At 33.9% G+C, this 13,922-nt stretch overlaps 1 protein-coding gene across 2 annotated transcripts in view; it reads right to left on the reverse strand.

The window, feature by feature from the left end:
• LOC106777509 (serine/threonine-protein kinase TOR) overlaps window positions 1-13,922 on the reverse strand; it is a 32,286-nt gene that overhangs the window by 11,524 nt on the left and 6,840 nt on the right. The window contains exons 11-37 of one of the 2 annotated variants that reach the window (XM_014665082.2): window positions 13,640-13,792; window positions 13,004-13,125; window positions 12,769-12,868; window positions 12,604-12,690; window positions 12,394-12,524; window positions 12,014-12,116; window positions 11,744-11,926; window positions 11,568-11,660; window positions 10,866-10,901; window positions 10,653-10,751; window positions 10,465-10,563; window positions 10,217-10,379; window positions 9,315-9,439; window positions 9,136-9,188; window positions 8,374-8,497; window positions 8,081-8,263; window positions 5,824-5,976; window positions 5,594-5,746; window positions 5,324-5,395; window positions 5,003-5,137; window positions 4,821-4,882; window positions 4,618-4,715; window positions 4,275-4,384; window positions 4,032-4,205; window positions 3,890-3,955; window positions 1,239-1,307; window positions 1,040-1,150 (exon numbers count right to left, since the gene is read on the reverse strand). In XM_014665082.2, the coding sequence (XP_014520568.1) occupies window positions 1,040-1,150; window positions 1,239-1,307; window positions 3,890-3,955; window positions 4,032-4,205; window positions 4,275-4,384; window positions 4,618-4,715; window positions 4,821-4,882; window positions 5,003-5,137; window positions 5,324-5,395; window positions 5,594-5,746; window positions 5,824-5,976; window positions 8,081-8,263; window positions 8,374-8,497; window positions 9,136-9,188; window positions 9,315-9,439; window positions 10,217-10,379; window positions 10,465-10,563; window positions 10,653-10,751; window positions 10,866-10,901; window positions 11,568-11,660; window positions 11,744-11,926; window positions 12,014-12,116; window positions 12,394-12,524; window positions 12,604-12,690; window positions 12,769-12,868; window positions 13,004-13,125; window positions 13,640-13,792 (3,057 nt within the window). Of the gene's footprint in view, window positions 1-1,039; window positions 1,151-1,238; window positions 1,308-3,889; window positions 3,956-4,031; window positions 4,206-4,274; window positions 4,385-4,617; window positions 4,716-4,820; window positions 4,883-5,002; window positions 5,138-5,323; window positions 5,396-5,593; window positions 5,747-5,823; window positions 5,977-8,080; window positions 8,264-8,373; window positions 8,498-9,135; window positions 9,189-9,314; window positions 9,440-10,216; window positions 10,380-10,464; window positions 10,564-10,652; window positions 10,752-10,865; window positions 10,902-11,567; window positions 11,661-11,743; window positions 11,927-12,013; window positions 12,117-12,393; window positions 12,525-12,603; window positions 12,691-12,768; window positions 12,872-13,003; window positions 13,126-13,639; window positions 13,793-13,922 lie in introns of both variants that reach the window. The other variant, XM_022776027.1, reaches the window with a different exon arrangement.

Consider the following 13,922-nt stretch of genomic DNA (forward strand, 5'->3'; position numbering starts at 1 on the left):
TATGTGGATGCGAACCTAACTTTACAAGTAGGTTTTATAGGGTTGAGTTAGTCTTAAAGTCTACTTCTTAATATGGTACTTAGAGCCAAATTCTTTTAGAAAACAAAAATTCATTGTCCCTACCACTGCCCTCGCTGTCAATGCCGGCAATGGCGCCATCTACCGCCACTGCCGCCGGAGTTCCAATTTCAACCGGCAACCACAAAGTTTCGATCCTCTCAGCTTGGCAACCACCTTGCCTTCAAGGATGCCTTCATCGAAGCTCCTACATGCTCTCACTCCTTGAAGTTGTGGATCTGCTTCCTTTTCCACCATGCATGGTGGGGCGTCCAGTTTCCCCCTATAGCGATTCAAGGTCGCCTCTTTCTCCTCTTTCAGGATTTGTGCTTAGTGCCTTGGTTGGAGAATCTTGGATATTTAGGGTTTTTCTCTCATGTTTGTTTATGATTTCTTCCGTTGTTGTCTCTTTTGATTTCTCTTCTGTCACTAGTGCATCTAACCCATCCATATATACTTTTCTCTAGTGACAAAGATAACCCATCCATATATACTTTTCTCTAGTGACAAAGATGGCTTCTGTTAGTTTATTTATAGATATGGTAACTTTGCAACAATAACTCCTTAATCAACTAGATGTCAACAATTCCTCAACACCAATTTGCAAAAAAATATTGTCTCAATCTTCTCTGCCACTTGATGAACTGAAAATTAGTATGTACTATTTCAAAATAGTTTGTTTTTACTCGCACCTCTTTCTGCACCCTTACATTAAATCTGTTGATATACTCGATCATACCAATCAAGACAACTATTGATAGGGTGAGATAAAGCCATTGAAGCAGTAATGATTAGGGCTTTCGGTAGAGTCAATATTAATGGCCAGGGAATAAAAGTTCCAGTTGTTGTTTTAAGAAATAATGAAATAAAATGTATGCATCCAGTTAAAACACTCTTATAACAATCCTCCAAAATTTAATTCATAAAATAATCATAATGTTTATGCATACGTATACATCTTAAGTAGGAATAATCAATCTACCTCTACATTGCTTTTGGCTCCTTGTATACGCTGAGTCCACATATTGCGAATTAGAGCCCGCCGCTCATCTGATACTCGGTCTCCAACAGGAAGTGTACGGTAATCAATCACCTGGAAGAAGAGAAGATCTTCTCAATTTATATTCATGACAATAACATTGAGTAAAGGAAAGGAACTGAAAGTAATATTAGAGCTTAACCTCTTCTAGTTCTGATAGTTGTTGCACACGAACCATATTGCTGTAGGCACGCTCATAACTTTCCAAAACCTGGAAATGAAAAAAAATTATATAACAAACTTCTGTGAAAGCAAATGAGCTTACAATAATGACTATGTATGTTGATGTTTCGATCCATGACATTCTGATGCACCATTTTTAAATCAACCGGTCTACTTGAATACATACTTGGGGCTACACATTGAGGACTTTTCTGGTTTTCTTCTCATGTTTTCGTTTTAAAAGCATTTTTAAAATAATTCCATGGAACTCAAATCATTTTTCATAAAAAGAATTCAAATAATTTTTGGGGTTTATTTCCAAAACAAGTGGTTTAGAAACCAAAACACAGAAACAGTTAAAGATTTTTCCCATCCTGTTCTTTTGTTTTGTGGTCTTGGGTCAAAGGTGTAGGTCATGTAGAGTGGTGCTGCATGTGGTGAAGCATGATCTAGGTGTATTCTCGAATATTAATTTACACTCTAACTCACCTCACTACCTTGGCATGTAAACTGAGAAGTATCCAAGACTTACGAGCTCTAAGTAAACCATATCACTATTTGACGTGGAACTAACATACCACTCTTGAAGCTGCAATTAAGAAAGCTCCAAAGAGGCCAGAACTAAGGTGGCTTTTCAACATGCCTAAGGCCTTTTCTCTGTTTTCTTAAAAGTAAACAAGTTTTAAAATAGAAATGAAACACGCCCAAAAAATACAAGAATATAGAAATATAAAATAAAATGTGTTTAGAGAAAGCCATGCAGAAAAAGTCATCAATAAATGTTTTTATTGGAGACTTCACATCAACTAATGATACAAACAAATTATTGTATATAAGCACGTACAAACCTTGCCTAGATGGACCCAAAAAACATGTTATATGCTATCTAATATCAAAGTTTATCCTAACAAGATTTGTTGGACCTAACATGTTACCCCTATCAGATCACCCACAAATATCCAATCTCTTGCTCAAGATGTTTAATCCTTAGTGAGAGAGTGCCTTGGAGATTTTATGCAGATCAATTTTGAGAGATTGAGTTACATTTAAAAATCCTGGGTATGAATTTCAATGAAATTAGACATATTCATAGGCATAAAAGACATCATTATTAAAAAAAAAAGAGAGAAAAATTAATAAATAATTTCACCTTAAAGGCAAATCATTTCATAAGGTTTACGTACCTTAGAAACAAGGGTCACCTCAACCCACACTCTTAAGTTGCTAATAGAAGGCTCAGAAAGGGCTTTCTAATTTTATGAAAGTTGCCAAATTGCATAGTGTTTTTCAGATGCCGCTAGAGTGTCGTGGGTCACAGAATCATGAACCCTAATGTTCTACCCTTAACGGAGATTTGTGAGGGTATTATACGGTTTTATGTTATCATTAGCCCGCTAATGGTAATCAAAACATGCATTCTTCTTGAACACATTTTCTCCTCTGATTTCCAGTTAGCCCCTTCTGCAGTGATTCCTGAAAAATGTTTTCTCTGCTTCTCAGTGACCCTCTTATCTATGACCACCTTCCTTCACCAACCCAAGTTTTTTGGAGTGCATGTGAGATTTCTTTTTCTTAATCTTTATCTTCATTTTTTTTCTTCATCTTTTTCTTATTCTTTTTGTTTCCATTTCTTTCTATTATTTTGGTTTCTGTTTTCTTTCTAAATAATTGTTATTATTATTTTTTTTTTACTGATGATCTTGATTTCTGGATTTTTTTACTCAATATTTGATCATAACTTATATCAGTTATTATTTAATTACGCTTTTTGTTTCTGGTTATTTGAATTGAAGAATTTAGGCTTTATATTTGTTCAAGTACTGAGCTTTTACTGTTAATGATGATTTGTAAAAGAATGAGCTTTCTTTTCCATATTTCGTCATATATATACTTATATAATTATTTAATATTTAATATATATACATATGTATAAATAATATATACACACATGTATAAAATATTATTAATTGTTATAGAAACCCAAAAAAGAACAGTTATCAAAAACAATCCACGTTATTAATTGTTATAGATACAGGATTCCAATACAACTTTGGTCCGACTATTTTTTCCAATCTGCAATTTTGGTCACCTCATTTTAAAATAGATATTTAGTCTCAAATTTCAAATTTAGCAACTTTAGTCCAACCATCCAATGAAGACAATAAGGTATTAAGATATTAATGACTCCCATGGGACAGGATCTATCATACAATATTTGTTTATTTCAAAGAATAACAGTTAGAGTGTACCGAGTGTAAAATGGCATTACTATCTCAGATATCAGTCTTAATTTGAACAATTGGACTAAAATATCTGATTTTAGAAATTGGAAGACTAAAGGTCACTTTTAATAAAGTACGACACCAAAATTGTAATCTTACCAAAATGTCAACATTAAATGCACTCTCAAGGTGTGGTTACATTATAGTAAGCATATGAAGATGAAGAACAAATATTGGTACAGCATGCCGTAAAACTTCCTTATCTCATTTCCTAAACTTCTTGTTACCGAATGATAATGAACCATATGACTAAGCGATGATGCCAAATACAATGAAACAATAAAAGAAAAATCAAATATCAATGCTTAGAATAAAAAATCAGTAAGAAAAGTTTATAAAGCAAACTCACCAGAGCAGCCAGCTCAGTTGCCAGACATTTTCTAGCTCTTTCTACATACTCGCGTGCTTCATCATACTGCCAACAGATTGGATTCACGAGAATTAAAACTAGAAACATTAAAACCTGGTTGATATTCCAAGCAATATAATACCTTTCCTCTTCGAACCAATAGAACGGCTCTGAAGAAAGTACCACTACTACTCCCATCACTACTGGAAGCAGTATTCCCCAAACCTCTAAGTTTTGTTTCATCACCATCATCTAACCGAGATACATATTCTGCCATTTGATCCCATTCTCCCATGTTCCAAGCAGCACTTGCAGCCTAAAGAGTGTTAACAATTAGCACGAGCAGGGGAAAATATCAATCACATGTGAAAGGGGTATAACCAACCATTGATGCCATTTCAAGACGGGCAGCTGGCTCAGCTGGGGTCCAAAATTCTTTACATAGGATATTCAACTCATCCCATTGAGCCAATGCAGCAAGGCATCTCATTTTACCTGAAAAGCAAGTTCCAAGATCAATCACTTCAAAGAAAGAAAGATAAAAAAAAATCCTAAAAAGTTGAAACTCCAAACTGGTAATATAGTAGTAGGATATTTCAAACTTGAAAGAACAGAAATATTCTTTAATTAAGTAGCTATTCTAATATGAATATAATGGAAACAGAACAAGAGAATGCACGACAAGATGGCATCCAAGTTAAAATGAAGGTAAAGTCATCAGTACAGACCTAAAGTAGCATCCAAGACAAGATGCGGACTTGTTGCTTGAGAAGCCTTTGCAGTATAAGCCTTGAGGGCATCATCCCATCGCTGCAGTTTCTCATACCTAATAGAACTCTACTATCAGTCTCTACCTTCCCAAAGATAGAAACTAAAATTGTACAAGAAAAAGAAGGGATGGTGAACTCAGAAATTAAATGTAATAAAGTACCATGACTCCTTAAGTTGGAAATCTAGATGCTGTTGGGCATAGGTGAGTATTCCAACTGCAGCCTACAGAAAGCAAATGTTTTATTGAAATGCAGAGATACCATATAAAAAAGTTAAAACTACCAAAGCAGAAGCAAAAATGATAAACTTGCTAAAAAAAATATTCATTTCTTTCAACCGAACCTCGTGTTGGTGTAATTGGTTGTTTATATGAATAAGAGCTTCAACTACAGCAACTGGGTTAGCATCCATCTTCTTGGAACGTGCTCCTTCAAATTCCATTTCTTTGTAGTGCAAGGCTTTTGCAAATGCACGACACTGTGTGCCATAGCAAGCCATAGCAAAGCAACAACACATGAGAGGTATAAGTCAAAGAAATAATCCAACATAACAGTAAAGAAGTTGTTTAAAAGAGCAGCATGCATTGAACAAAGACATGCATGAATGATGAAGAAATACACACACATACTCCCGAAAACACAAGAAAAACGAAAAGATAAGGACCTTCTCAGCAAGAGCACCGAGAAGGCGTATGTCAATAGGAAGAGGTTTCTCATCATGCTCCATGAACTCAGCCTGCAATTTCAGTCAATGAAAACAAGAGAAGAAATAAAAGAGTAGCAAAATGTCATAATTTCATCCATCTTCAAGCATTTTTAAATTCAATAAAAAAAAGATGTACCAAATAATCAATAAACTTTAGGAAGCATATATAAATGAGATGTAAAAGCCCATATTCACAGACTATATACACACTGAGATGAGAAGTCATACCAAATTAAGAAGTGTAGCCAAAATTTCTGGAGGAATATTTGGAGATGAAAATGCCATCTCTAGATTACGAACTAGCTGTTTCTGGCTAGTCTCATTCAGTTGTGCCCAACAACTGACAAATCCAGCTGCAAACAACTCTCGCCCAACAAAAGGCTGTAAAATTCAGAGACAGGGGAAAATCAGAAGCAAAATACTAATGCCACAAAGAAAATGTCAATAAAGAATGAAACCTGCAATTGTGCAAGCCTGGCACAGGTTCGCAAGGCTGGAGAAGGAGACTCCTTCAGAAGTTGAATACTAAAATGCCTCATCCATTCAGCCCAATCTTCCTTGGTACTCCGCTGAGAAGCCTCTCCAGCTGTCCGTAATCGACCATCATTCACCTGCATGGATGTTTTGTGAGTGTGACTTCAACTTTGTATGTCAGTTAGTTAGCTGTAGTTTGTTATCTCTGGTTAGGCATCAGTTGTTAGTGTAAATGCTTTAGTTACAGTTACAACTTCCTTGTAACTTAGTTATAAAAAGAGATCTCTCTGAACATAATGGTGTGCAATCAATATTCATTCAATTCATAATATACGATCTCTTCCTTCTCCCAACAGTTTTCAAGCCACCAGCAGAAAAAAATGAAAACTAGAGAGCTGAGCCTCTTCTGAACTGTAAATCTGTAAATCTCATCTCCAGATTCCATTTACTTGAAACCTGAGGAACTATTTTATTGATACTAATTATATTCTCATCATCTCTATATGCAATAACCAAAACCTTTAAAAGAGGAAATAAAAATATGCTGTAATAAATAAGTAGACTTTCAATATTTATTTATTTTTCGAATTACTATGAAAATGTTGAAAACACTTCTTTATCCTAAAAATCTGTTAATTACTACACTCCTCTCAAATTTGTGAATAAATATCAATCATTCTCAACTTGCCTACAAGATTCCAATGTGCCTGATGAAGCCCTTTAGTGAGAATGACTACAATATGGACATAAGTTGTAGCCACTAAACTAAGCCTCAATCAAAATTATCTTTGATGGTCTATCAATTTCAATATGTGTGATCCTATCATGTTGGATTGGATTCTAAGCAATGCTCATGACTAACTTATTACCACAATACACTACATAGGGATATGGCAATTTATCTGCACTACTTTTCCATTTCTATCACTCAGCATCATATTTTTCTTTTCTTTTTCAGTTTATTTATTTCATTTTACATCCGTAGTTCTCTTTCATTGTGAGTTTTGTGTTAGTGGGGTATTAAGGTCAGTTAACGGGAAAAGTTTTCTTTTTCTACGTACTACATATATTTTTGTTGTGATTCTCTTCATTGTGTACAATTAGGATACTGGAATATATAACAGAGAATTAGTTCCCAGAACCAAGATGAAGTTTTAAAATATAATTAAGGATAAAATAAGAAAATGATTTGCAGAAAAAACTAATTAAAAAAGGAATCCTCTTTATATTAATTGTTATAATATATAATATATAATATATATCAAGAGTATGTTGAACTTTCTTGTATGTCACTGAAAAATTGTGAATAGAATAAAGAGTGTTATATATATATATATATATATATATATATATATATATATATATATATATATATATATATATATATATATATATATATATTCATCTGAATTGCAATTATGGCAATGAATTGAAGTGATGAAAATTTTATTTTCGATAAGCTTTGAAAATCATAGTTTTATATTTCCTTATAAAAAAATCTTACCTAATTTTCAAAAGAAATAAAATCTCAATCTAATAGAAGAGATATTCTTGCATGGCTGCATTCTATTGTTGAATTAATTTTCAAAATTACAAAGCGTCAATTATTTTTTACAGTGTTGAGCAGACCACCTCATGCTATCCTAACATGCAATGAACAGGGGATTAACATTTCAGCATTCAAACTTTCCTTGGTAAGTTCAACACTGGCACTTAAGTCACTTAACGCATGCTTGATAATCAATAGCCTTTGAAAATAGCCTTTTAAGTATAATTATCTCACAAAATTGACTTATAAAGTGAGATTTGCATCAATTTATGTATTATAATTTAATAATATTTGTAATCAATATGAGATATTCGACTCATCCTCCCAAGCCATATACTATAATTTAATCATATTTATAATCCATATGAGATATTCGACTCATCCTCCCAAGCCGAGGATTGGACATCTCAAAAATGAGATAAATATTCATGGGTAGTCAAATAGTAAGTGACATGATAAACCTAACAAACCCTATTAGGATAGACTCAAAAATCTTCTTAAAAAGTGAAACTTTCAATCTAATTTAATTCAACCTTAAAAGGTCAACATGTAAGATGAAATTTGCATTCATTAGTGAAATATAACATGGTTATTTCTCTAGGTAATGTGAGATCTCCACCCATAGCTATATTTCCTAGTGATCTAAAAACAAAAACAGAAGTACAAAAACTTTACAACACACAAGATGGTACCTGGTGGCCTCTGAGTTTATGAGCATCAGATCCATCTTCATAAGGATCAATCTCCACATCATCTACAGGATCACTAATAACCTCAACAGGAAGCCTTCTATTCAGTCTTTGTGAAGCTGTGATCCCAAGAATAAGTGGCTCCCGTCGCAGTAAACGTCCTTCAATCTCATCAAATTCCTTGTGCTGCAATATTGTGTTACCTTACCTTAGACATATGTAATACAAAAAATACTTAACCTTACACAAACCTCAAAAGAAAGAAACGGAAAAATAAAGATGGAAAAACTTAAGACCCGTAAGCGATATTTCTGTAGAAGTTTGTGAATTGATGGAATAAAAATTGTGAAATCCTCGCCAAGTGCATAGGCCAAACAACAAAGTGCATCAACAGCATCCTTTCGGAGCTCGTCATTTTTTCTGTAATAGATAAGTTCAATAAATAGAGATCAGCAGATTACGTAGGAAGAATATAAGAGATTGTAATAGAATTGAAATGAGCAAATCAAATTATAGAAGAACTATAATACTCTTCTACTTGTTTTAATGGCAAGTATCAATTACATAAGAAGACAATCAAGAAATGACAGCTTTTATCAAGAAATGGCAGGTGTTAAAAAATAAAATTGAGGAAGAAACAAGAAGGGAATAATATCAAAACTTGATTAAAATAAGCTGTCAATCCTAAGAGATTGCATGACTAATTTGGGATTCCCAAATGACGTTAAATCTCCAAGCAACCTGAATTTATAACTCAAAGAAACCTATTTTTGGTTAAAATATAAAGTCATGATTCATCCAGAACAAAACCCCTAAATCGTCAATTCATTTAGGCATTATCCATCACTTGATTAAAATACTAATATTGAATAGTAATGATTTAATGGATTTACAAACATTAGTTTCACAGTTACCTATGTTTTGACTTACATCTGTCAATAAACACTTATCACTTGCAGAAACAAATAATCAAATAAACTTTCATAACAAGAATGAATGGCTGGGGCAACAACCTGATAACTACTAATATATTTTGAAATTTCAGAATTTGCACTCACCCGTCCAAAACTAACTTCAAGTGATGTACAAGAGAGGATATATGACCAGTGACCTGATGACCAAATAATAGACTTGAACAATCATAAACCAAACAAGGAAAATAAAAACATTGAATTATCTAATATAACTGTATATTTTAAAAATTTGAGGGTGAATAGAAGCAAGCACAGAAACTAACCTGCACACGAGGAATCAAGCTTGTCAATGTTTTAATTGCAGTGCGTCTTATGTTCACTGAGGCATCCACTTTAAACAATCGTATTAGAGCTGGGAGAAGCAGATGCATATGTTCATCCAAAGTACCTATACAACCAAAGACAAAAGTGTTATGGTTTGCCATTCCCAGCCATGACAATTACTGGCGTCACAATTTCCATTATGCACAGTAAATTAATATGATATGTATAAAACCCATTTCAAATAGTAGTGGCACCCGCAATTTTCTTTCCACTAAATTCCAGGTCTATTTCAAACAATTGCCCTTCACATGCACCCATAGCAGTCAATAGTGTACTATAACATTGGAGCAAAGAAGAGCAACCAAGCATGTTACACGATTAAAAAAAGTGAAGCAGTTTCCAATTGTGGCCATCCTGGCTTTTCATGTACCATTGCAACACTACCATGATATAGACTTCCAAAATCCATTATAATCCCGTAAACAAAACTATTTAGGGGTTTGAGGGGTAAAATTTTAGTTTCTTCCCTACTTTTGAAGCATGTTATCTTCAGAAACATAAGAGGATTTCAAAACACTTCCTTCAGCATCAAAAAACATCAACCTTTGTTTTGAGCTCAGATCCGTCACACCTTGCAGGATTAAATTTTTTTCCCTGTTCACATTCTACAAATCCACATTCTCTTGGACACACTATTACTGACTAAGATTTAATGGAAATCTCAAAATTATGGCTCTCACATTTTATGCAATAAATCTAATTTTAAGCATCAAATAAAGAGAGATTTTAAATTTTCAAAAAAAANAAANAANTAATAGTAAAGAGGTGTTTGGAGGAGTATTTTTTGAGTATGCCCCTTGAGTAAAAATACACTCAATATTCTACAGGAAAGTTTACTTACCACCAAACACTTCTAGAGTGTGAAGGATATCAAGAACATAAGTGTAGTCATTGCAGCGTTNTGCATCACTAAGGACCTGAATACAACCTGGCAAAATAACTGGAAGATATGTTCTAAATTCATCATTGAGAGCCAAACAAAGCTGTTCAACCAGGTGAAGAACCTGCAACAACAAAGTAAACAACAAATAATAATCATAGACCACAAAATATATCCCTTAACTAAACCAGGGAACAAACAACACTAACTGGATAGCCAAGAGGAGGACGAGAAAGTGCTGGAACAGTGAATGCTAACCAAAACTCAGATATTAGAGATAGCAAATCTTGCAAATATTTCCGAATGTGCTGCACAACCACATATCATACTTGAGCTTGTCAGCAAAGTAGAATAATAATCATAAAAAATTGGATATTTTAAAGACAATAAGATCTACCTGGCGCACAATAGACACCAGAGTTCCAAGCTTCCAGGTTATAAAGTCCTTTAAACTGTCTTCACATGTGCGAACAGTATGAAAAAGATCAGGCAAAACCTACAAGGAGGGGACAAAAGCAAAGAAAAAAAAATGGATACAAATTCAAATGCAATAAATCAATGTATCAAGTCAGATATAAAATAAAACTTAAGAATAAGAATAAGAGCTCACCTTTGGCAAGTACGGAACACAGCCAAGTCCCATCGACTGACCTCAAACAAAAACAAAATCATTTTGGTAATGAATATTATTAATATATGGAACTGACGTGTTATTCAACAATATCCATCTAATGAAACAGAAAGCATAATATTATTTAGTTGTGAAAGGCCCAAAGTGATACACAAGAAACCTTAAACATGCAATCACTGCTATGAAAGTGCATTCTGGTGTAATAAAAATGTTTATTTGTTTGTGATCTAAGATGGAATTTTAGAAAGTAATGCAAAAGGGTTCATGAGCTCTCCATTATCTGACACTTAGATTAAAAATTAAAATCACGAAAAATTTTACTAACTGGTGAGAATTCAGAAAAATAATATCTTCTATTGTATCAAACATTTGTTCAAGTTTTCATCAAACACAAAGAAGGTGCAAGCTTCAGCCTGGTCAAATTTTCAGGTCCACCACCACCACCTCTAGTAACTCCACCAAAATATGTGAATTGTTATGAAGTACAGGAGCAGAGGGATAAACTACAAAGAACAGATATGACACCTTTTCTTCACTTTTCCACTTCTTAAAATCCATTAAGAAACCAGAGAGTACAAGTCAGGAGGATCATAAGTACTTCTTAAACAATGCCATACAAAAAACAAAGAGGGAAGAAAGAAAAAGAAAGAAAGCATTATATGCATCTTTTGTGCTGCATACCTTGAATATGAACATAAGAGAACCAACCACCTTTACGTGATAACTAGCAAGTGATGGATCCCTCAATATACGCATAAGAGAATTAATTGCAACCTTAAATCATAGAAAAGAAGTCATAAATATTGAAACAACTGGGAAAAATCAGAACAATATTAACAATAATGTACATAAGCTACCGTGGAGTAGTAGTCATCTGAAGAAGCAAAAGAAGGCCAAAGGTCCATGGGAAATTCGTCCATAGACTGAATCTGTTGACTGGAATCGCTGGTAGGGCGGGTAACGTCACCATGAGGTCCTGGCAAGGTTTTCTGATTTCGTTTATGCAAATGAGGATCCAGAGCACCCATAATGCCGAGAACCTAGCAAAACCCAATTACAATTTAATTAAGTAAAAATGCCTATTATCAAAACGAATTCTCTACTTTAATTCTAATTCCTATGATCACCTTCAATACTTCTCGTCTGGTAGACCATACTAGCTCACCATTCAGTAATTTTAAGAGTAACCCCAGTAACTGTGGATACTCATTATATGGAGTTATAACATACCTGTCAAAACAAAAATAGTTATAAGCAACATTAATACAGAAAAAATTGAGTATATTACTCAGACTTATTCATCATATGAATATGAACTAAACTCATATAATACATAAACTCATATATATATATATATGAAATATTGAATCCAGAAATTTGCACAGCTACTACCTTTTTAACAGTTTTAACATATTATTGGTGGAAAAATTCATAAAAAAGTCATAATGCTACACAAAAACACAAGTGGTTATTTTTTATATATTAACAAAAATAGCTATGCACATACCCTGTGCTTTGCACAACTTGACCAAGTGTAGCAACAGCCACCTCGCGTTTGGCGACAGCAGCGCCATCTAATAAAGCTTCAACGATTAAAGGCATAAGTTCTGGAATGTATTGCCTCATTGCAAAACCACCCTAAACAACCAAAATCCAAATAAGTTAGTTAACAACAAATATGAAAGACAAGCAAGTCAAAAGAGGGAAATTTACTGACCACCCTCGCAAGATCCCCCACAGTTACAAGGACTCCACTAATAGTTCCAGTATTGGCATTAACATCAATAAGTCTGGCCACGAGTGCCTGATATAATCAGAAAATCACGAAGATGCAAAATGTAATAAAACAAGAATGTATCTTTAACACCATGATTAATTAAACCTTATGAATTGGAGCAATGTATGGAAGTATTAGCCGCTCACAATTCCTTATCAAACAGCCAATTAATTTTGCACTTTCTTCTTTGCATTTGCTATCTGCACTGCTGACATAACAAGAGAATAAAATTGACATGTAATAGAAAAGCTCTTCATCCTTCCAATCAATGAACTCCAAAACAATGAATCTTTCCATATATGTCCTTTAGCTACCAATAAAGTAAATACTTCAACATTACCTCTGCTCTAAGTATGTTAACAACTGTATAAGATGGCGACGAAGAGCTGGAAGAACATAAGCTGGATTTTTCTCTGACAACCTACCAGCCACAGATATTGCATACTCTCTAACATCAAAATCCTGTAGAATTAGATACTTCAACATCAACATAAAGCAAGATAATGGAGCGCCAACAGCTAACTACTGGAAAACAAGATCCTACTCAAGTATACCAGGCCATGTGATGATATCATATACTACGTCAATATTGAAGCTGTGCATACTTTTTTCAAGGAATGAGAACCACCATTTTGTTCATAAGCCAAGTATGTGGTAATTGTAAACAGGGGTCTACTAATATGTGCCCATGGGTACAAGATAAGAAGATAAAATTATAAAGTTCTTATTAAAATATATATATATATATGTGTGTGTGTGTGTGTGTGTGTGTTTACTACCCAAAAATTAAAAAAACAAATTCTGAAGTAAAAAAACAGATGTGTTATTCCCAAAATATCCAATTACCACCCCTGAAGAAAAATTCAAGGCAACATACACAAATCAGCCAATAGAGCCTACTGAAGATTAAACAACACAATAAAAATCTAAAGGCCAAATGGCGTCACCCCAATACAAGGTATGTTAGTTCTAATACCTCATCATTTAAAGCAGCAAATACTGCATTCAGGTTATCAGCCTGGGCCAAATACTCATCGAAACCTCTATCCCCATGGAGAGAAGTAAAGATAGAATGTCGAACAGTAACATCAGCATCTGCAACAGCAGAAATAAGAAGCTTCTCCACAAGCTTCAGAAAGTCAAAACCAGTTAGCATCAAGCATATCATATATCATCACAAGAAAAAAGGGACTAAACAACAAAATAACAATAATCCTATCCCACTAGATGAGGCCAGTCACATGGATCACACGTCATTG

This window comes from Vigna radiata, chromosome 11 (assembly GCF_000741045.1).
Source record: "Vigna radiata var. radiata cultivar VC1973A chromosome 11, Vradiata_ver6, whole genome shotgun sequence".
NCBI lineage: Eukaryota > Viridiplantae > Streptophyta > Magnoliopsida > Fabales > Fabaceae > Vigna > Vigna radiata.